Raw genomic sequence first — 22,414 nt, forward strand, 5'->3', positions numbered from 1 at the left:
TAGATGGGAGGAGACAGCAGTGGTCATTGTCAAATATTCAGCAGCTAAGCAGTATCATATAATAGCAGGATCCTGGTATTCCTTTTCATTAATATTTGTTTCCTTGAATCTTTTATATTAGGGCTTATTTTATCTTAGGGATGAAATATGCAGTATGTGATGAAATATGTGTCTCCTTAGTTTTTATTTTTAGATGACATTCTGTAGTGGGTTGACCCTGGGTGGATGCCAGGCATCCATCAAAGCCGCTCTATCACTCCCCTCCACAACTGGACAGGGGAGGGGTAATATAACAAAAGGTTCATGAGTTTAGATAAGGACCGGGAGAGGTCACTCACCAAATAACATCACAGGCAAAACTGACTCAACTTGGGGATATTAATTGAATTTATTACTAACAAAATGAGAACAGGATAATGAGAAGTAAAATAAATTGTGAAAACACCTTCCCCCCATCCCTCCCTCCTTTCCAGGCTCTACCTCCTTCTCCCCAGCGGTTCAGGGAGACTGGGAATGGGGGTTACAGTCAGTTCATCACACATTTTTACTGCTGCTGCTCAGGGAGAAGAGTAGTTCCCCTGCTCTAGAGTGGGTTCTGTTCCACAGGGTGCAGTCCTTCAGGCACAGCCTGCTCCAGCGTGGGTTCCCCACAGGGTCACAAGTCCTACCAGGAAACCTGCTCCAGCATGGCTCTCCATGCTCTCTCCACTTGTCTGCAGGTCCCTGCCAGGTGCCTACACCTGCATAGGTTTCCTATGGCTTCACAGCCTTCTCTTCAGGCATCCACCTGCTCTGGGGTGGGTCTCCTCCATGGGCTCCAGGTGGATCTCTGCATCCCCGTTGATCTCCAAGGGCTGCAAGGAAACAGCTGTTTCACCATGGTCTTCACCACGGGCTGCAGGGGAATCTCAGCTCCAGCACCTGGAGCACCTTTTCCCCCTCCTTTTTCCCTGACCTTGGTGTCTGCAGAGTTGTTTCTCTCACATATTCTGTCTCCTGCTCTTCTCTGGCTGCAATTACATCTGCACAATAACTTTTTTCCTTCTTAAATATGTTATCACAGAGGTGTTACCACCATTTCTGATTGTCCCAGCCTTGGCCAGTGGCATGTCCATCCTGTAGCTGGCTGGCATTGGCTCTGCCAGACATGAAGGAGGCTTCTAGCAGCTTTTCACAGAAGCCACTCCTAAATCCCCCCTGCTAGCAAAACATGGCCACACAAACCAAATAAAAAAAGCGCTGATTTATACAAAACAGGAAGAGGAGAAAATATTTACCACGCGAGTTTATCTTTTTGGCCTGGTAGATGGTTCATAGAGAACCTGTAATGGTAATTTTTCTGACACTTCAGGATCCATTCATGAAGGTATTTTACTTTAATAGACTTGCTGACTTCCATTTTTATTGGGCAATCTTCTCACATAATTTGTTTTGTGATGGGGTTTTTTGATTGCTTATGAAACAAAAGTATATATGTTTTGTTTCTTAAAATCTTTTTGTTTTGATTGCTAGCAAGGGGAAACTGCCCTGATGTCCTGAAGTCTTGTATAAAGCATTCATGTCAGCTCAGGCTAAAACTTGGCCAGATGTTGTACCTGTGTCAGTGCTAGTGAAAGAAAGTAAAACACAAAGCTACATATATTTAGTTTTTCTAGGTACAATGGTAAGTGATTTGATGAAATGGTTTTAGGGTGTTTTTTTGGGGGGGGGAGGTTTTTTGGTTTGTTTTTTTTTTTTCTTTGTTTTTTAAGTGAATTGTAACTTCACCAAATGGTATTACTTAAAATTTTTGACTATAGCTGCTGTAGAAATGTGCACACAGCTGCTGTTTTGGTAAACAAAGCCTAGTAGCCCGATGACAGTAATATTTAAAAAGTTGAGCGATATGATTTGGGAAGCATCGAACTGCAATATGCTGTACTTCGCCTAGGTACACTGTATAAGAAAATAAATGTGTTATCACTGCAGTGGCTTTAAAGATCAAATAGACTATTATGTAGAATACAAATAATGCATATTAAAATTGCAGTTGATTCTTTCTGATAGATCATACAAATTGCTGTCAGACTGTATTTACTTACACATAAACAATGTGCTCCTGCTCTTAATCAGGATAATGATTCCAATCCTACTTATGCATTTTTTAAACAACTGTTAAATACTATGCTTCAAATAATTTCTGATTTCCTGAAGGCTTAATTTTTCTAATATATCCTTTCTTCACCCTTCTTCCATTCTATTCCTCTTCTTAAAAGGTTAAAATTTGGTACATTTCACTAGCTGTTGTATGACTGAAGAACTCCTTTTGATTAAAGAAGGAAAATAGTTTCTTTATGGGGTATGGATGCCCAGCATACTCTGCTTTTCTTTGTATATTTTTAATCTCTTAAATAATTGTCTTCCATGGTGCATTAAAATAGTCAGCCCTGTGCAATCCATAATAAAGGGAGAAATACATATTCCCACACCACACCAGTGATGATGATTTTTGTTTAATTGTGAGTATAAATAATACTCTGTAGTGCTGCAAGTACTAGCAAGCTGCCTTTGTTGTCTTGGAAGCTTTTTTCTCCACCCTCTGGAGTAGTGGTAGTGTGGGTCAATGCTGGGGTGATTAGGGCCTTTGGAATCCAGAGGAAAAAACAAAACAAACTTCATGAGAGGTTGCAGACATAGGTTCTTGGTGAGATTACAGTTACTTTCTCTCTTCATTACCCTTGAAAGCAGAGGAAGCCTCCCTTATTACTGTTATTTATGAAAGGGATTTTCTTATCAAAGATGTCCAGACCAGAAGCTCAGAATCCAAAGAAATTTTGTTCTTTTTATTAAGGCTTAACAGGTAATTAAGAAAAAATTAAAGTTTGGTAGTTTGTTTCAGTAAGTTTTACTTCTGATTTCAATATTAACTCTGAAAGAATAATTACAAGTATTATTTGTTTTGAGCTGGTCAGATTGTAGAAAATCTTAAAAGAAATTACTCCTTCTCTTACCATTTCATTACAGCAATAAATCCTGCCAGTGTCCTCAGAAAAACTTTGTATGTTTGACTCTAAAAATTAGTTCATATAAAAATTCCCTGTCCAAACATGCTTAACAATAAGGTTGCAGGGACAGCTAGATTAAAAACAAAATTCCTAAAACTCACCTGAAATAGAAATAATTCTTGTGGATTTTCCAGTGTCCATTTATTTGAAAGGAAGACTGAAAAGATAAAGGTTAATTCTCTTAATATTCTGGACAATTTATTTTTTCTGTTTAGCTTTTTCCAGAAATGAAATATTGTCCTGATTCAACCATCTTTTGTTTTTCATGTTTTAGAAAGTTTGGAATTTTCATTGTCCTTTCATGCAAAAAGCAAATATCCCCTTTCAAAGCTCAATGTGTGGACTGCAACATTCTTACTCTTGAAAAGAAAATAAGATCTCCTTTTCTGAACCAGTTTTATCTCTCACAAGAATACTTGAAAAATATATTAAATTTGCAAAACTGGAATGTAACAGTTCTATTTTCTAGTTAATTAATTTTACATAGATGAATTAAAAAAATTGATCTTTCCTAGAAGAATTTTGATTCTGCTTCATGATTTTAGTATTCAAATTTCTCTTCATATGGACTACAAGGAGGTTGCATTTGTTAAATATGCTTATGGTGGAAGAAATAGAATTTTTTTGTTTATTAGTTTCGGGGGGGGGGGGTTGTAGGGTTTTTTTTTGTTGTTGTTCTGAATCTGGCTTGATTCATTTGAGAAAAGGCTCCACTCGCCATCATATGCTTCATGGATTTCAACAGTTGTGACAGCCTTTCCTCACTGGTAGTGTCAGAACTGCCTTATCTTCAGAGGTATTGATGTGTTGTTTGAATGCTTTTGTTGCCTAAAAAGACTGTGGAGAAAAAGACTCCAGGCCAATTTAGTGTATAAGATAAAAAGAGCTGGTCCTTTAATGAGGCTTTAGGCCCAGGGGAATACACACAACATGTACCCACCAAGACAGTGGTTCTATGATTTTATAATAAGGTCCATTCAATCCCAGATCTATCCACCTCCTGGTTCTGCCCAGTTCTACCCTCCAACACACCCCCCTCGGGAATTGGGTCTGGGGGCATTTGGGACCCCTTCTTCCTCATCTTCATCTTCTTCACAGCACGTACAGTCCTTGGAGTTTCTCCAAAGTTCTGGGCTTGAAGCTTGCTGTGTCTGCATGATATCTCCTGGTGCAGCCCTAGGGTGCTGGATTTCTTAAACAGAGGTGTTTTTCTACATTTCTTCCTTGAAAAGAAGTCTAAACACGCTAATGGAATTTAGAGGGATTGATATGAAATGGGGTAATAGGGTTGGGTATGTGTAAACTGCTATGTTAAGGGTAAGAGAGAATGCTGCTACATTAAAATCTACATTTACTACACAACTACTTCTATAATCTACAAAAGCTAAAAAATTAAAAAAGCATCAGTTTACTGCTTAAAAAAAGACACTTTGCATAATGTCCTAGTTTCAGCTGAGATAGAATTAATTTTGTTCTCAGTAGCTGGCACAGTGTTGTGTTTTAGATTCAGTATGAGAATAATGCTTATAACACACTGATGCTTTGGTTGTTGCTGAGCAGTGCTTACCCTCAGTGAAGGGCTTCTCAGTGTCTCATGCTCTGCCAGTGAGGAGCTGCACAAGAAGCTGGGAGGGAGCATGGCCAAGACAGCTGACCTGAACTGGCCAAAGGGATATTCCACACCATAGAATGTCATGCCCAGTATATAAACTGGGAGCAATTGGCTGGGAGGGGCTTAGCACTGCTTGGGGACTGGCTGGGCATTGGTCAGCAGGTTGTGAGCAACTTATTTCTCTTGAGTTTTATTCCTCTCCCTCTCTCCTTTTCATTGTTATTATTATTATTATATTTTATTTGGTTTCAATTACAAAGCCATTCTTACATCAACCTACAAAGTTTCCTTTTGCTTTCCGATTCTTCTCCCCACTGGGAGGTGGGAAGGGGAAGTGAGTGAGTGGCTGCATGGTACTTAGTTGCCAGTTGGGGTTAAACCATTACATATATACTCATAACAGCACAAAGTTAAGATTAAAATATCCTCCTGTTGATTTATAGAATGTTTTAACCAGGTCCAAAATGGGAAAGATGGACATTTTTCTTGTTGTTCTGATTGCATGCAAACTGTGTGTATGTGCACACATGTGTAACAGCAGGAGGGAAATTTGTTGGTCTTTTCTTCTGCAGTACCTCCCTCGTAAAGTCTTCCCAGCATCTGCAGTCCACACTGATCAGGAATGCAGAGCAGGCAGCAACATATTTCAGCCTGTGGATTTCTCTACACTGTCAGGCAACATAGTGATGCTCTACTTCACAAAATTCTCAGGGAAGTGTTTGGATTGCACATCAGAGCAGCCTGCATGTGTGTCGGATGATCAGAAAGGCCCAGTCCATTGGAGTCTCTTGGTTCTTAGGAATGATACTTGTCTATTGTGTAAATAAAAAAAGGAGGAATAGGAAACTCTTGGGCATCCTTTCTGTTGTGGTTTTGACTCTGGCTGGATTTTAAACACTTACTGAAAACCGCTTTCCCCTCTCCTCTCCCCTTTTGTTCTTCTCCGAGTTGAGGGGGGAAAAAAATAGAGAATTCTTGAGTAGAGATAAGAACTGCCTGGGCTTGGCGATTCCTGCCTGGACTTGGCTGCTCCTCAGGAACCGACTCAGGTGATAGAGAGGCGGGACAGGCTCATTAGCAGGTGCTAGAGAGGGCTATATAAATGTCTCCAGGGAGCTACTGTTACCACTAGGAGTGTGTTGACACAGACAGAACCCTCCAAGAAGGATGTAGCCATTCAGGTCTCTGGCTGCGCAGACTGTTTGAGCCTGGCATCAGTACCAGAGGACATTGTGAGAGGCACCTGTGTGTGATGCGAGCAGGTAAATGATTTGCTGTGCATGGTAGCAGAGCTCAGGGAAGAGGTAGAGAGGCTTAGAAGCATTAGGTAAAGTGAAAGGGAAATAGACTGGTGCAGTCACACCCTTTTGACCACCAAGGAAGTCCAGCAGGAGACAGGGAGGCCCTTTCCCTCCTGCCATCAGACAGATGGAGCAAACCGAGTGGACAGGGGGGAATGGAAACAGGTCCCTGTTCAGAGAGGTAAAAGAACACCCTCTCGACCCCCATCACCTCCCTGGGTGCCCTTGAAGAACAGATATGAGGCCCTAGACTCAGAAAGTCAAGTAGAGGTCAGGCAAGAGGAAGATCCGTCTGCAAGTTGCACCCTGTCTACCACACAGGTTACAACTACAACTATAAGAAAAAAAAGAAGGGTAGCTGTAGTAGGTAACTCCCTTTTGAGGGGAACTGAGGGCCCTATATGTCAACCAGACCCATCCCACAGGGAGGTATGCTGCCTTCCCAGAGGGTGAGGGACATTGGTAGGAGACTTCCTGAGCTAATTTGGACCTCAGATTGCTATCCACTGTCAAGTAATCCAGGCTGGCAGTGATGATATTAATAGAAGAAGTGCCAGGGCAATCCAAAAGGATTTCAAGGCACTGAGTAGATCAGTTCATGGGACAGGCGCACAGGTAGTATTTGCCTTAGTTGCTGTACTTGCTGGATAGAATGAGGAGATGAATGAGGAGAAGAGTAGGAAAGTCTACCTTATCAATAGGTGGCTAAAGGATTGGTGCCACCATCAAAATTTTGGGTTTTTTGACCATGGGGCAAAGTCCAAAGTACCCAGTCTTCTTAAATCAGATGAGCTTTATGAAGGGCAAAAGGACTGTAGCCCATAAGTTAGCAGGGCTCATCAAGAGGGTTTTAAACTAGGTTTGAAGAGGGAAGGGATTGAATACAGGCTCTCCAAAGAGAAGCCCAAGGATGAAAAGCCCCAGTTAAGAGTAAAATCAGCAGCCCAGCTGAACTGCATGTACACTAATGCACACAACAAACAGGAGGAGCTGGATGCCATCGTGCAGCAGGAAAGCTATGATGTAGTTGCCATCACGGAAACATGGTGGGATGACTCGTGTGACTGGAGTGCTGCCATGGATGCCTACAAGCTCTTCAGAAAGGACAGGCAGGGTAGGAGAGGTGGAGGGGTGGCTCTATATGTTAGAGAGTGTCTTGACTCTGTAGAACTTGAGGTCACCAATGATAAGATAGAGTGTTTGTGGATCAGAATCAGGGGGAAGACCAACAAGGCTGATATCCTGGTGGGAGTCTGTTACAGACCACCCAACCAGGATGATGAAGGGGATGAATTATTCTACAAGCAGCTGGTAGATGTCTCAAAATCTCCAGTCCTTGTTCTTGTGGACGACTTCAACCTGCCGGATATCTGTGAACGGGGCTGCATCCAGCTGGCGGCCAGTCACCAGTGGTGTCCCCTAGGGATCAGTGCTGGGCCCAGTCCTGTTTAACATCTTTATTGATGATTTAGATGAGGGGATTGAGTTCATCATTAGCAAATTTGCAGACGACACTAAGTTGGGAGGGAGTGTCGACCTGCTGGAAGGCAGGACGGCTCTGTAGAGGGACCTGGATAGTCTGGAGAGTTGGGCTGATTCCAATAAGATGAAGTTCAACAAGGCTAAGTGCTGGGTCCTGCACTTTGGTCACAACAACCCCATGCAGCTCTACAGGCTGGGCACAGAGTGGCTGCAGAGCAGCCAGGCGGAAAGGGATCTGGGGGTGCTGATTGGCAGGAGGCTGAACATGAGCCAGCAGTGTGCCCAGGTGGCCAAGAAGGCCAATGGCATCCTGACCTGCATCAAGAACAGTGTGGCCAACAGGAGCAGGGAAGTGATCCTTCCCCTGTACTCAGCGCTGGTGAGGCCACACCTTGAGTATTGCGTTCAGCTCTGGACCCCTCAGTTCAGGAAAGACATTGAGGTGCTGGAGCGGGTCCGGAGAAGAGTAACAAGGCTGGTGAAGGGACTTGAGCACAAGTCCTATGAGGAGAGGTTGAGGGAGCTGGGTTTGTTTAGCCTGGAGAAGAGGAGGTTCAGGGGTGACCTCATCACTCTCTTCAACTACCTGAAGGGAAGTTATAGCCAGGTGGGGGTTGATCTCTTCTCCCAGGCAATCAGCAGTAGGACAAGAGGGCATGGGCTTAAGCTCTGCCAGGGGAGGTTTAGGTTGGATATTAGAAAGAAGTTCTTTACAGAGAGAGTGATCAGGCATTGGAATGGCCTGCCCAGAGAGGTGATGGATTTACCGTCCCTGGAGGTTTTTAAGATGAGTCTGGATGTGTCACTGAGTGCCATAATCTAGTAATCACAGTGGGGTTGGATCAAGGGTTGGACTTGATGATCTGGAGGTCTCTTCCAACCCAGTTAATTCTATGATTCTATGATAAACCCCCATTAAAGTATTGAAAGGCTACAATGAGGTCTCCCCAGAGCCTTCTCTTCTCCAGAATGAACAGCCTCAATTTTCTCAGCCTATCTTTATAGGAGAGGTGCTCCAGCCCTTGGATCATCTTCATAACCCTCCTCTGGGCTCACTCCAACACTCTGTGGTGGGGCCCCAAACCTGGATGCAGTACTCCAGGTGGGGTCTCACAAGGAGGGAGTAGAGGGGGAGAATTTATGTCTGGTAGGTTAAATTTTAAGTCGTACTATGGCTTCTGAGCTGAAATTTCCTGAATTGTTTAGTTACACTGTTGTGATTTAATCCTAGCCAACAACCAAGCCCCATGCAGCTGCTCCCCCACCAGCAGATCGAAGAGAGAATTGTAAGATTAAAAAGATATAAAACTCCTGGGTTGAGATAAAGACAGTTTAATAGGGAAAGCAAAAGCTGTGCACACAAGCAAAGCAAACCTAGGCATTAATTCACTGCTTTCCATGGGCAGGCAGGTGTTCAGCCATCTCCAAGAGAGCAGGGCCCCATCACGTGTAGCCGTTACTTCAGAAGACAAACACCTTCATTTAAAACATCCCCCCTCTCACCTCTTCTTCCCCCCACTTTTTATACTAAGCATGATGTCATGTGATATGGAATATCCCTTTGGTCAGTTGGGGTCAGCTGTTCCAGCTGTGCCTCTTCCCAACTTTGTTTACACCCCCAGCACCCTCATTGACAGGGTGGCATGAGAAGTAGAAAAGGCCTTGACTCTATGTAAGCCCTAAATTATCAACCCTATGTTCAGTAAAAATCCAAAACATAGCCCCATACCAGCCACTGTGAAGAAAATTAACTCTATCCCAACCAAAACCAGCACACAGACATTGAAACCTTTTCAAAGGTCATATTTAGTAGCAACAATTTCTTTAAATACACAAATAGAAAAAGAAGAGGAAAATATTTCACCATAATTACCAGGCATAGGACATCATTGCACCGTTGTTAATACAGAGCTTCTGCATTTTAGCCTGCAAGGGCAGATGATTTTTTATTTTAAATTCTCTGTAACTTAAAAAGTGTGGGCTTGTATAGCAAGGTTTTGGTAGCAGGGGAGCTACATGGGTGGCTTCTGTGAGAAGCTGATAGACGCTTCCCTTACGTCTGACAGAGCCAATGCCAGCTGGCTCCAAGATGGCCAAGGCCAAGCCCATCAGCAATGGTGGTAGCACTTGTGGGATAATGTATTTAAGAAGGGGAAAGAAGTTACAGTGCAGAAGCAATTGCAGCCAGAGAAAAGAGGTGTAAGAATATGTGAGAGCAACCACTGCAGACAACAAGGTCAGTGAAGAAGGAAGAGGAGGAGGTGCTCTAGGAGCGAAAGCAGAGATACCCCTGCAGCCCATGATGAAGACCATGGTGAGGCAGGCTGTCCCCCTGCAACCCATGGAGATCCATAGTGGAGCATACATCCACCTGCAGCCTGTGGAGGACCCCACGCTGGAGCAGGTGGATGCACTTGAAAGCAGCTGTGACCCCATAAAGAGCCCACATTGGAGCAAGCTCCTGGCAGGACCTGTGACCCATGAGAGAGGAGCCCATGTTGGAGCAGGTTTGCTGACTCCATGGAGGACCCATGGGTGAACAGTTTATGAAGCACTGTCTCCCATGGGAGGGACCCCACACTGGACCCCTGAGGAGGAAGCAGCAGCAGAAACAATGTGTGATAAACCGACTGCAGCCCCCATTCCTCATCCTGCTGCGCCACTGTCAGGGAAGAGGTAGAGAAAATCAAGAGTGAAGTTGAGTCCAGGAAGAAGGAAGGGGTGGGGAGAAGGTGTTTTTAAGATTTGGTTTTATTTTTCACTACCCTAGTCTGATTTGATTGGTAATAAACTAAACCAGTTTCCCCAGGTTGAGTCTGTTTTGCCTATGATGGTAATTAGTAAGTGATCTCTCCCTGTCCTTATCTTGACCTAGGAGCCTTTTGTTAAATTCACCACCATCTCCAGCTGAAGAGAGGAGTCATAGAGCGGCTGTGGTGGACATCTGGTGTGCAGTCAGGATCAACATACCTGTCACGGTTTAGGAATGGTACTCCCCAATTTAGTGTTCCCACTGAAACTCCAAACCACGCTGCCACTCGCTTCCTCCCCCCTGCACCAGGCTGGAGAGGAGAACTGTAGGCAGAAAAGGTAAAGATCATGGGTTGAAATAAGAACAATTTACTGGAAACAGCAATGAAATAAGAAAACAAACAGTAACAGCAATGATACTAATGACAGAGGGTACAGGAAAAGAAATATTATTGCTCACCACAGAAACCCCTGACAATAGGCAATACCTGATACCTGACCTTTCCGTCAGCCAGGCTTACCAGAAGGAACTCCCTCTCCTCAGAAGAGACTCCCTTCCCCACACCCCTGGCAATGATGTGAGTTGGTATAGAATAACCTCTGGGTCCTAGCCAAGCCCCCTCCTGGTTACTGCAAAAATTAACCCTGTCCTGGCTGGAACCAGGACAATACCACAGTGAACCTATAGGGTAACTTGACTGTATTAGTACTGTAACTGTTTAGATTAGCATCTGTGCTTACAAATGTTGCTGATTGTAAAAAGAACCATCAATAAATGTCAGGAGAGAGGAAAGGAAAGCCAGGACCTGCATTTGTGTCTGAATGTGAGTGGGGAATTAAAGGCAGGTCGGCTGTGAATATTTCTGGAGACATCTGTTCAGGAAAATTTTAACCTTCTGAATTCTTAATTATATGCTGACAAATTAAGTGACAATATTGTTGGAGTAACTGGTTGGGCATGATCTATCTGAGATGCCTTGATCCTGGCAGCTTGGTCCACCTGCTCATTGTTATGATGCTCTTCATTAGCCCAACTCTTGGGTACATGAGCATTGATGTGGCGGACCTTCACGCTCATCTCTATCCTGGCAGCGATGTCTCACCACATCTCAGCCGCCCAGATGAGTTTCCCTTTGTGCTGCCAGTTGGCCTTTCTCCATCGCTATAGCCATCCCCACAGAGCACTGGCCACCATCCATGAGTCAGTGTAGAGATAGAGTCTTGGCCACTTCTCTCATTCAGCCATATTCAAAGCCATCTGAAGTCCTTTAAGCTCTGCAACCTGACTTGATCCACCTTGTCCTTTGGTTGCTTTTGCAACTCTCTGTGTGGGACTCCATACGGCTGCTTTTCATTTCCGGTTTGTCCCTACAATGCGACAGGAACCACCAGTGAAGAGAGCATATCACTTTTCATCTTCTGGTAGCTGGTTATATGGTGGGGACTCCTCAGCATGTCACCTGCTCCTCTTCCTCTTTAAAGGATAGTCTAAAACTCTATCCTTCTGGGCAGTTTGTGATGATTTTCAAAATCCCAGGACAATTAGGATTTCCTATCTGGGTTCACTGTGTTATCAGAGTGATTCACTTACTCCATGTGGCATGATGTGTAGAAGGAACTTTTCCTTTGAACATCCAGCCCAGCACTGGTAATCAGGGTGTCAGAAGGAGCTTTACTTTGGTGCTAATCACTTCTGAGGCAGCTCAAACTCCTTCATAAACCACCAAGATCTCTTTCTCAGTTGGGGTATAGCTGGCCTCATATCCTTTGTATCTATCCCCAACTCCAAAATCCCAGCGGTTGTCCTTGTGTCTCCCCAGGCACTTTCTACCAGAGGCTCCAGGAAGGACCATTCTCCCTGGCTGCAGTGTAGAGCACGTTCTTTACATCTTGTCCGGATCTGACTGGTCGAAGGGCTACTGCATGGGCAATCTTCTGTTAAATCTGTTCAAAGGCTTGCTGTTGTTCAGGGCCTCAATGGAAATAATTTTTATTCCGTGTCACAAGGTAGAGAGGACTTACAATCTGACTGTACTCAGGGATATACATTCTCCAAAAGCCTACTGCACCGAGGAAAGCCTGTGTTTCCTTCTTGCTGGTTGGTGGAGACACTCTGATCTTGTCAATGACTTCTCTCGGGATCTGATGATGTCTGTCTTGCCACTTCACTCCCAGGAACTGGATCCTTTGGGCAGATCCCTTGACCTTACCCTTTTTGATGGTGAAACCAGCTCTCAGGAGACTCTGGATGATTTTCTTTCCTTTCACAGAAACCTCCTCTGCTGTGTCCCCCCATACAATGATGTCATCAATGTACTGTAGATGTTCTGGAGCCTCACCCTTCTCTAGTGCAGCCTGGATCAATCCATGGCATATTGTGGGACTGTGTTCCCACTCCTGGGATATTTGGTTCAAGGTGTACTGCACACCCCTCCAGGTGAAAGCAAACTGTCAATAGTGGCACCACTTTTCTGCCTTGGACTCCAGTTCATACTGGAGCTCCAACATGTCTGGCACAGCGGCACTCAGCGGTGGGGTACCTTCATTCAAGCCACAGTAGTCCACAGTCAATCTCCATTCTCCATCAGACTGTTCGTTCGATATTGCCGACGATGCACTATTGTGGTGGCAATTGGCACCTACTGTTCTCAACCTTCAGCTGTCCCACAGAAGGGGGATTCTCCAAGAGGCCAGGCAATGAATTCAACTGTTTAATCTCTTCTTTCTCCACAATAGCGATCCCAAAAGCCCATCTATGTCCTTTTTGGTCTTTGAAATTTCTACTCCTGAGGTAGTCTGTGCCAAGGATACATGGGGCCTCTGGTTCAGTCACGATGTGGTGTCTATGCCATTCCTTCCCGGTTAAACTTACTTCAGCTTCCAGTACAGTCAGCTGTTGGGAGCCCCCTGTCACCCCAGAAATAGAGATGGATTCTGCCCCTACATATCTTGATGGCATCAAGGTATACTGTGCACCAGTGTCAACTAAAGCCTTATATCTTTGTGGGTCTGATGTGCCAGGCCATCAGATCCACACAGTCCAGAAGACCCGATTGTCCCTCTCCTCTACCTGCATAGAGGCAGGGCCCCCTTAGTTCTGGTCATGGTACTCATTGCTCTCTTCCTGTAAATATACCCTGGTGGTCCCTTCAAGAGGATCATCACTCCTATACTGTCTGGAGTCTTGCCCATGAGAGACCGCAGCAGCATTTATCCTTGAAGAGTTTATTGTGGTACTTTTTCCTCTTTTCAATTCACGTACCCGGGCTGCTAAGGAAGAGGTGGGGTTTCCATCCTACCTCCTCATATCTTCTCCATGCTCATGGAGGTAAAACCATAGATGGTGTACCCTCTCTCCTTAGTAGGGGAGATGCCTGTTCCTGATAGCAGAGACTCTTGTTTGTCCTGACAAGATATGGAAGATTCCTTCCTTAAATTCCTCTCTTTGTTTCTGGTGGCCCTCTTCAATTTTCTCTTCCAGGCTTTGGATATTTTTGGCCACCTTTGTTTCCGCAGATGAGACGTGGGCTCGTAATCGGGCGGTAACAGTATCTTCATAAATCCTGAGTTTACTGACCAATGCACCCACCTTGTCCTCTCCCTCTCTCCATTGCAACGTTGCTAAGTAGCGGGAATGCATTTCTGGCACGAGCTGTGCAAATTTTAACCACATCTGGTATTTGCACTGTACACCATCTGGACTTTTAGGGTATCTTTAATCTTCTGAAAAGATTATCTCCAGTACAACTAATTCTCTGAAGCATCGGACACCTTGTTCCATCATGTTCCACTGTCCTTGCTGTACATGGATCCTTACAAAGATCTCTCTCCCTCTCACTTGACAACAGTTGCCGCCAGAAGCTGAGAGTTTCCTGCCTCTTTTCAGTCCCCTGAATCTCCTGTGCAGATCCATTGACCTTACTTTTCTTTATGGCAAAACCAGTTTTCAGAAGAATCTGAATTATTCGTTTTCCCTTCTCAAACACTTCTACCTTGTTGCCTCTTACAATGATGTTGTCGATGTATTGTAGATGTTCAGGGGCATCACCCTGTTCCAATACAGTTTTGATTAGTCCATGACAGATGGTAGGTTTGTGTTTTCACCCCTGGGGCAATCAATTCCAGGTGTATTGGACATCCCTCCACGTGAAAGTAAACTGTGGTCTGCACTCTGCTGCCAAAGTAATTGAGAAAAATGCATTGGCAATGTCAGTTGCAGCATACCACCTGGCTGCCTTCAACTCCAGTTCATATTGCAGTTCCAGCATTTCCGGTACAGCAGCATTTAGCGGTGGTGTCACTTGGTTCATGCCACGATAGTCTACTGTTAACCTCCACCCTCCATCACCCTTTTGCACTGGCAATACAGGACTATTAAAAGGCAAGTGAGTCTTGCTGATCACTCCTTGGCTCTGCAGTTGATGAATCAGCTCATGGATGGCAGCCATCAGTTTGTGCAATATTGCCACTGGTGCACTGACCTGGTAGCAATTGGCAACTGCTATTCTGCAACTTGCAGCAATCCCACGATGAAGGGAGAGGCCAGGTAGGGTAGATAATTTTTTGATCTTCTTTATTCACAGTGGCTACACCAAAAACCTATCAGTACCCAGTTGGATCCTTGAATTACCCCCTCCTGAGGCAGTCAATGCCAAGGATACAAGGGGCCTCTGGGCCGGTCACAATGGGGTGCTTTTCCCACTTGTCCCCTGTTAAACTCAACTTAGCCTCTAATACAGGCAACTCCTGACATGCCCCTGTCAATCCAGATAGGTTCTGCATTCCCATGCCTTGATGGCATCAGTGTGCACCAATATCTACTAAACCTTTATACTTCTTTGGATCTGGTGTGCCAGGCCATTGAATCTCATCAGTCCAGTATGCCCAGTCATCTCTTTCCTCCTCCTGGCCAAAGACAGGGACCCTCTATTCCCATTCCTGGTTAGAGTATTCACTATCTGACCCTTGCAGTGCCAGCCCAGAAGTCCCCTCACCAGGATCAAGGGAGGTGATTTCAGTCCTTCTATGTCTGGGAGATCACTGATTGCCACCTTCTGTCTCTACAGCAACTACAGTGACAGCCTTCTTGGCTGGTGCCTTCTTAAGAGCTCTCTTACCTCTCAGTTCACATACATGGGCTTCCAACTTAAAGGTGAGGTCACAATCCACTTGCTGATGTCTTCCCCCTTTCATGTTGTCGTGGTTTTGCTCTGGGTCAATTTGCTCTCACCCCCTACACAATTACTATTAGTTGAGAGAAGGTTTATGCAGACAAAAGAGACTTGATTAGGGAAAAATAATATTAACATTTATTACTAATAAGACAAAAACTAAAGAACTATATTTACAACAATTCTAATTATGTAAAAAGTACTATATATTTACAGAAATACTTCTCCCCCCTTTATATCAGTCCAAGGAGGAAAAGCAGTCTCTTTCTCCATTCTCGGAGCTCCGGGTCTTTCAATAACTCTGCAGCACTCTAAAGCTCTTCTGTTATCTCAGGATGATAAGTCCTTTTTTTGTCACAGCTGGAACTCTTTTTCTTTCTCTCTCTTTTCTATGTCAGCCTCCAGGGCTGGGCCTAACCCCCTCCTGGGTTAAGACTGGAGGCTGGGGGGTTACTCAGGCCCTGAAGGGTCTTCCATGGGCTTGCAAGGGGACACTTGCTTACCATGGATCTTCACCACAGGGTCACAGGGGATAATGGCTTATGAGTCCACCCCTGTTTTCCTGTGAGGTCCCTCCCCACGGGAGAACAGTCCTCGATAGACCTCTCCGACATGGGTCTAGCATGGATCCCACACAAGGATCCCAACATCTCACCCGGGCCGTCCTCGCTCCGGCGTACGTTTTGTTTCTCTTAGGGTTACAAATTTCCAGCACCAGCAGCATGGATCTCTCACTGAGATCCCAAGCTTACCCAAGTCGTTCTTGCTCCAGCATAAGCCTCGTCCCTCTCAGGGTCATAAATCTTCAACAGGACTCTGCTTTATTTCAGTCCTTCTCATGAAGTCTCGGCTTCTTTGTGCATTAACTTACTCCAGTGTAGACTCCTCCACGAGCAACATGGGGGTCTTCTCACCCCAACAAACTTTCACAGGTGTCAGGGTTTTTATTTTTCAGTCTTTTCCCTGCCGAAGGGAGAGAGAGAGAGAGAGCAAGAGAGGGGGGAGAAGCAGGCCCCCCTTCGAACTTCTCTCTCCTGCTGCAGCTTTGGCCTTGAACAATTCGTTATCTCTCTGCCAGAATTATTCTGCAGCGGTTTTTGTCCAAGTAGTCAGTCCTTTACAGTTTTTTTTTCTTTACTCTCTTACATGAGAGAAGGGGGCTTCAGTGCCACACCTGCCCCCGGCCCAGGGCAGGGGGAGGAGGGGGCCTGGGTCCCACTCGGGGCCTACTGCTGCTCCTACATGGCTACCTAATTTCAACTGCACCACCAACCTTCTCTTCCATTTTCTTAAATATGTAATTAGCAAAGGCGTTACTAAAGATTTGGACAAAACCATCCTCAGCCCCAGGGACTGGCTGGTGGGCAAAACCACGACACCTGTCATGCAGAAAGAACTAGAGTTCACCACGTGCCCTGTGCCTGGGGCTTCCTTTCCCTCTGACTGGGGCAGGAGAGGACCAGTCTCCTGGGCTGCCCCTAAGAGCTGAGGTGCTGGCCCGTAAAGATGTGGAAGTACACAATTTCTTCTATGTTTCAGATCCAAGAGGATGTCACCTCTGCAGCTGGTGTATCCATTTGCAGGTAATACAATGCTACCAAGCTGTTGGAATATGATGCAGAGGCACTTTGAATCACCTTCCTCCATGTGGCTTGTGTGCAAGGGACATCCTCTAAATGTTATCATTTTTTTAGATCACCGTAGATGACTTCCAGCACTTATTCTCTCAAGTACTGGATACCTTCGTCTGCAGTGGTCCACCTTCCTGTGGAGTTCACAAGATCTTCTTTAAATGGATACCTTGCTCTCACACTGGAGAGGAGCCGTCTGCAGAGACTCCAAATTGCTGCCTCTTTTCCAATTCCTCTTTCCTGATCTCTTGCAAGGGATCCCAACTGTTGGGCTTCATGACCTTCCAATTGCTGACTATTGGCCCCATTATCCCAGCATCAAAGCAGCCAGGTAGGAATCTACTCACCTGGCTGGCGGCTGTAATCTTTTCACAAGTCTCGAAGTTATGATGAGATCAGGGACTGGCTAACTTCAGTTTCCCATTCGATTTGTCTCACTCCTTTCTTCAATTTCTTTGTCGAAGGACTGGCTTGTTGATCAGACCCTTCCTTTCCTGATTTTCCTTCTTCTTCTTCTCCTTCTTCTTCTTCCAGCCTTTCTAGTTGATGACATGGACCTGTAGTTCTCCTTATCCACTTTTCTTTTTCTCTACTGGGGCAATTACTGTAGTTGTAGTTTGAGTCCCTATCTTAGCCATAGTGTCCTCCACTGCAGTTTGGGTTCCTGCCTCAACCACAGTCCTCTGAAAGTATTGAACTGTGGCTTGATAGGCACAGGCCAGGCCCCAGTACAGGGCAAGAGGCTGCTGGTTTCCATTGGGGTAGGCAAGGCACCCTTCCATCAGGTGACATGTCAGTTTGCCAGGGTTGAATACCTGTTCTAATGTGAAGTCCCAGGTAATGGGAGGTGATTAACCGCCTGAGGAACCTGCCCAGATCCTTCCACACACCCTTCCAGCTGGGAACTCGATGCCTCAGGGCACATTTCAATATATTCTCACCTAAAATTTATTTTCTCTTACACCAGGATAACACCAGATTCCATGAACTCCATAGTGTGCCAACAGTATTAATTGATAGTATTAAACAGTTCATGTAAGGGTGAACAAGGACCACGAGAGCCTGCATTATAAAACCATCCACATCAATCCTGGGTAGGGAGAGGGAGATGTATTCCCTCATCCTCTCTGCAAGATATCTCCCCCAGCACAACAAGGCCATCAATAGAAGGGCAAAGTACAGAGACATTTTTTGTATTAACATGTTCCCAAACTCAGCAAAATAAAGAGACAAGCAGTACAGCTGACAAACTCTGTGTCCCCCACAGGAGCTTGATACTCAATAACTACTATTACTATAGCATGGTTAATATATAACTGCCACTGTCTCACCCCACACTGGGCACCAAAAAGGACTGTGGTGGGTTGACCTTGGCTGGATGCCAGGTGCCCAGCAAACCACTCTATCACTACCCCTTCTCAACTGGACAGGGAAGAGAAAATAAGATGGAAAACAACTCATAGGTTGAGATAAGGCAGTTTACCAAAGCAAAAGTAAGAGTTTGCGCACACACAAGCAAAGGGAAAAAACCATTATTTTATTCTCTACTTACCATCAGCAAGCAATGTCCAGCCACTTCCCAGGAAGCAGGGCTGCAGCACTCATAGCAGTTGCTCTGGAAGGCAAACACTGTAAATAGAATGCCTCCCCTTCCTCCTCCTTCCCTCAGCTTTTATATCTGAGCTGACATCATACGGTCTGGGATATCCCTTTGGTCTGTTTAGGTCATCTGGCCTAGCTGTGCCCCCTGCCAGGATCTTGCCCACCCTCAGCCTATTAATGTGGGTCGGAATGTTGGAAAGACAGCCCTGAGGCTGTGCCAGCACTGCTCAGTAGTAGCCAAAACACTGGTGTGTTATCAACACTTTTCTGGTTACCAATGCAAAATGCAAAGCACAGCACAGCACTTTGAGGGCTGCTATGGGGAAATGAACACCATCTCAACCAGACCCAATACAGCTCCTTACTGAGAGCAGGGAGGAGTAGGATCAGGCCCTCTTTGAGTGTTCAAGTGTTAGGCTTTTCCTCAGGTCATAGATGAGAGAGTTTTATGCATGTTTCATAGGAAAGTTATATTTAAAAAAAGATATCTCACATACAGTTTTTATTGAGACCACCAACACATATCTCATTTGCTGGGAAATAACCTGAAATAGAACTGCATAAGTTTTAACAAACCTTTTTTTGAGAGAGGGCACTCATGGGAGCATACTATGATTATTTAAAAAACAAAGGGAAAGGCAGAGGGAGGATACTGCTTCCTACAACACACTTTTCTTTAAATAGAAGAATACTCCATCAGTTTTGGACTTTGAGGGAACATGGTTTTATATTATTTCCATTAAAAATAGTTAATGTATACCACCTTACTTGTAATATCTGTTTTAGATTTTATGTGTGTAGTCTGTTCAAGTTTAATACTGATACAGAATATGTAATTTGTTAGTATTGCTTTGTATCTATACCTCTGATTTTATGATTGAACCAAAAATCAATGTCATGTTTACATAAAATCCAAAAGAAACATACAAATTCTGCAGTGATAAACTATTGAGAGCCAAATCTTGGTCTTTATGTTGGGAAAACAGAAATAGATTTAGATCTGATCTTCAGAGAATAGTTTGAGACCTTGGTTCAACAGGGTGCTTTGTGGAGTAGTGGCTGAAGTGAAAATTTTTCTTATGGTATACCTTCTTACAATATAAGATAACCCAGGTCTTTTACCTTGCACTATCATGCCAAGTGGAAATGCACACTTCTGAAACAGTGCATGTGTATCTCATTCAGTATTATAAATCTGATTTGCTGTGTATCAGTAACCGCAGCAGTTTCCATCTCCAAAGAGCTACACAAACATAGCTGCCCTACAAAATTGCTTGGGTTGAAGCTTTAGCATCAGCTCAGTGAGGGGAGAGGTGAAAGCAATGAGGTTAAGTAACTTATGTCAGTGATTTGGTGGCAGAATTGAGATTAGGACCAGGGTTTTTGCCACTAGAGTGCACTACTTTCCTCTTACTTATTGAGAGAATGGTTAAATTTGCTGGTAGGTGCAGGCTCTCTGGTGTGAGGTTTGGAAAATTGCTGCCAGCTTACTGAACTACTGGGAGTTTCACATTGGTCAATTGTATGCAACTCTGCTTCTGCAGCTATCATTTACCAAATAACTTTTTCTTACTCTCAAACTTTTATGAATGTTGTGATGGAATAGCAAAGAGGGCTTGTAAACTAACTCCTTTTGATTTTAATTGAGATGAAAAGGGTATGAATGAAAGAAAAGGTTCATCACATTTGTAATTAAAGCAAATTCTTTAAGTTATATTATTTCTCAGCAATAGATGATGAATTTTACTTGATTAATGAAAGGATATTGATAATAAGATATGGTATTGTATTTAATAATGTAAGACTTCCTTTTTTCCCTTCACAGGTTTCCACTTGAGTGGCACAGTGACAGACCGTGCAACGCAATCGGAACCAGAAACTCTTTGCAATGTAGCTATCAGCTTTGATCGTTGCAAGATTACCTCAGTGACCTGTAGCTGTGGAAACAAGGACATATTTTACTGTGCCCATGTTGTGGCACTCTCTTTATACCGGATCCGCAAGCCAGATCAGGTCAAACTGCATCTTCCCATTTCAGAGACACTGTTTCAAATGAACAGAGACCAACTACAAAAATTTGTACAGTATTTGATCACAGTGCACCACACAGAAGTGTTGCCAACTGCTCAGAAATTAGCAGATGAAATTCTTTCTCAGAATTCAGAAATCAATCAAGTCCATGGTAAGTTTGATTGTTGTTCTTCCTTTTGTTTCATTCCCTCTCTGGTTTCTGAGGTTTTTTTTTTTTGTGGTACTCAGGAGTGTGACCTCCTGAGGTTCCTTCCAACCTGAATTACTTTGCGATTTTTATGGTTGTCTCAGTTTAACAAGGTAGAAATGTTCCATTAGGAGGGCAGGATATGGGAAAAACAACTGAGCTCCTCCCTCCAAGTAATTATAACTTTGAAATTAAGAGGCTCCAGTCGAAAGGTGTGGAAAAGAAAAATAATAGCTCTTTACTAAAGAATATATATATAGGTAACACAACAAACAAACAAGCAACAATCCCATAACCCAACTTTCACTGAACACAATTAAGTACTTCTTTGCCTTTCAGCACAGTTATAACTACACTCATCGGGGTGTTGCCCGAAACAAGAACACAAACCAACAGAGTGTCAGTTTATGCGGTGCTTTATTCAGGGCCCGGGAAACCTGAGGACTAACGTCCCAAGTCAGGATTCCAAAGACCCTCATGTCGACTACATCTTTTATACCTTTAACAAACAAAGCTACGTGATTGGCTCACACATCAAAGCAAATATACCAGTTATACATAAACTTACATATATCATCCTGAGTACAATCAACCGTTAACTCTCCCCTCTAACACATTGTGTAACTGACTCCCACCACCAGACTACATCCTATTTCTAGTTACAAATCATCTTGTACCGGTTCTGCATGCTTGACTTAATCCTTTTACTATTGTTTCTTCTGATTAGCACATTCTTAACTCATAAGTCCCAGGTGTTGCTGGCAGGGCCTCTTTCAGGCCTACCCTGCAAAGCAAACCTTTGACCAAATTACTACTAATGCTTTAATCACTGCAACAAGTCCCCCCTTTTGAGCATTCTTCAATCTTCAATTGCAAGGATGCTCAAATCTTTATATCCTCGTCTCTTGAATTGCTGGAGGGGAATCACTGTTCGGAAGAATAACTTCTTTCCGAGTCAATGCCATCATGATTCGACGAGTGTGTTGGCCTTCCTTTACAATTATTCCTAAAAGACACTTATATACAAGCAGAGCAACAAGAATTATTATGCCAAAAATCAAAGCATATTGAATGATAGACGACAGCCAACCTGACAGGTGAAGACCAAGAGAGCTGAATAATTTACCAATCCAATTATGTTCTGCATCTTTTTGTAAATTGTGCACATTTCCCTCAATTTGTTCCAATTGAGAAATGTCATTTTCAATTTCGTGTGTGACATTCGGGATGTGAATACAGCAATGCTCATTGCGTGCATGCAGGTAACCACAAACTCCATGTTCTTTTAACAGGATTAAATCTAATGCCATTCGGTTTTGTATAGTCATGCGTGTGGTGGCTTGTAATTGAACATTCATATCTCGGAAACCTCTTTTAGTAGCTGCAGCCAATCTCTCAGTCTGTCCCATTAGTTTAAATAACATTTCTCTGTTGCGATATGATGCTATAGGAGCGAACAAGGATTCTAACACCCATCCAAATTTTACTCCACTCGATGGTTCATGCCAATTTTCAGAATCTTGTTCTGTACCGGTATCTCTTTTTCGTCTTGGTTGCATTTCGACTGTAGTCAATTTTCCTGATTTCCAGTACGGGCAAAGT

General features: G+C 44.0%; 1 protein-coding gene across 9 annotated transcripts in view; it reads left to right on the forward strand.

Moving 5' to 3' along the window:
- LOC126652333 (zinc finger SWIM domain-containing protein 6) overlaps positions 1-22,414 on the forward strand; it is a 139,333-nt gene that overhangs the window by 34,614 nt on the left and 82,305 nt on the right. For 7 of the 9 annotated variants that reach the window (XM_050339061.1, XM_050339067.1, XM_050339070.1 and 4 more), the window contains one exon: positions 20,420-20,776. In XM_050339061.1, coding sequence (XP_050195018.1) covers positions 20,420-20,776 — 357 coding nt within the window. Of the gene's footprint in view, positions 1-12,089; positions 15,343-16,900; positions 16,945-17,055; positions 17,324-20,419; positions 20,777-22,414 lie in introns of those variants that run through there. The other 2 variants (XM_050339063.1, XM_050339066.1) reach the window with 2 other exon arrangements.

Source organism: Myiozetetes cayanensis, unplaced genomic scaffold (genome assembly GCF_022539395.1).
Source record: "Myiozetetes cayanensis isolate MyiCay16 unplaced genomic scaffold, myiCay2020 scf77, whole genome shotgun sequence".
NCBI lineage: Eukaryota > Metazoa > Chordata > Aves > Passeriformes > Tyrannidae > Myiozetetes > Myiozetetes cayanensis.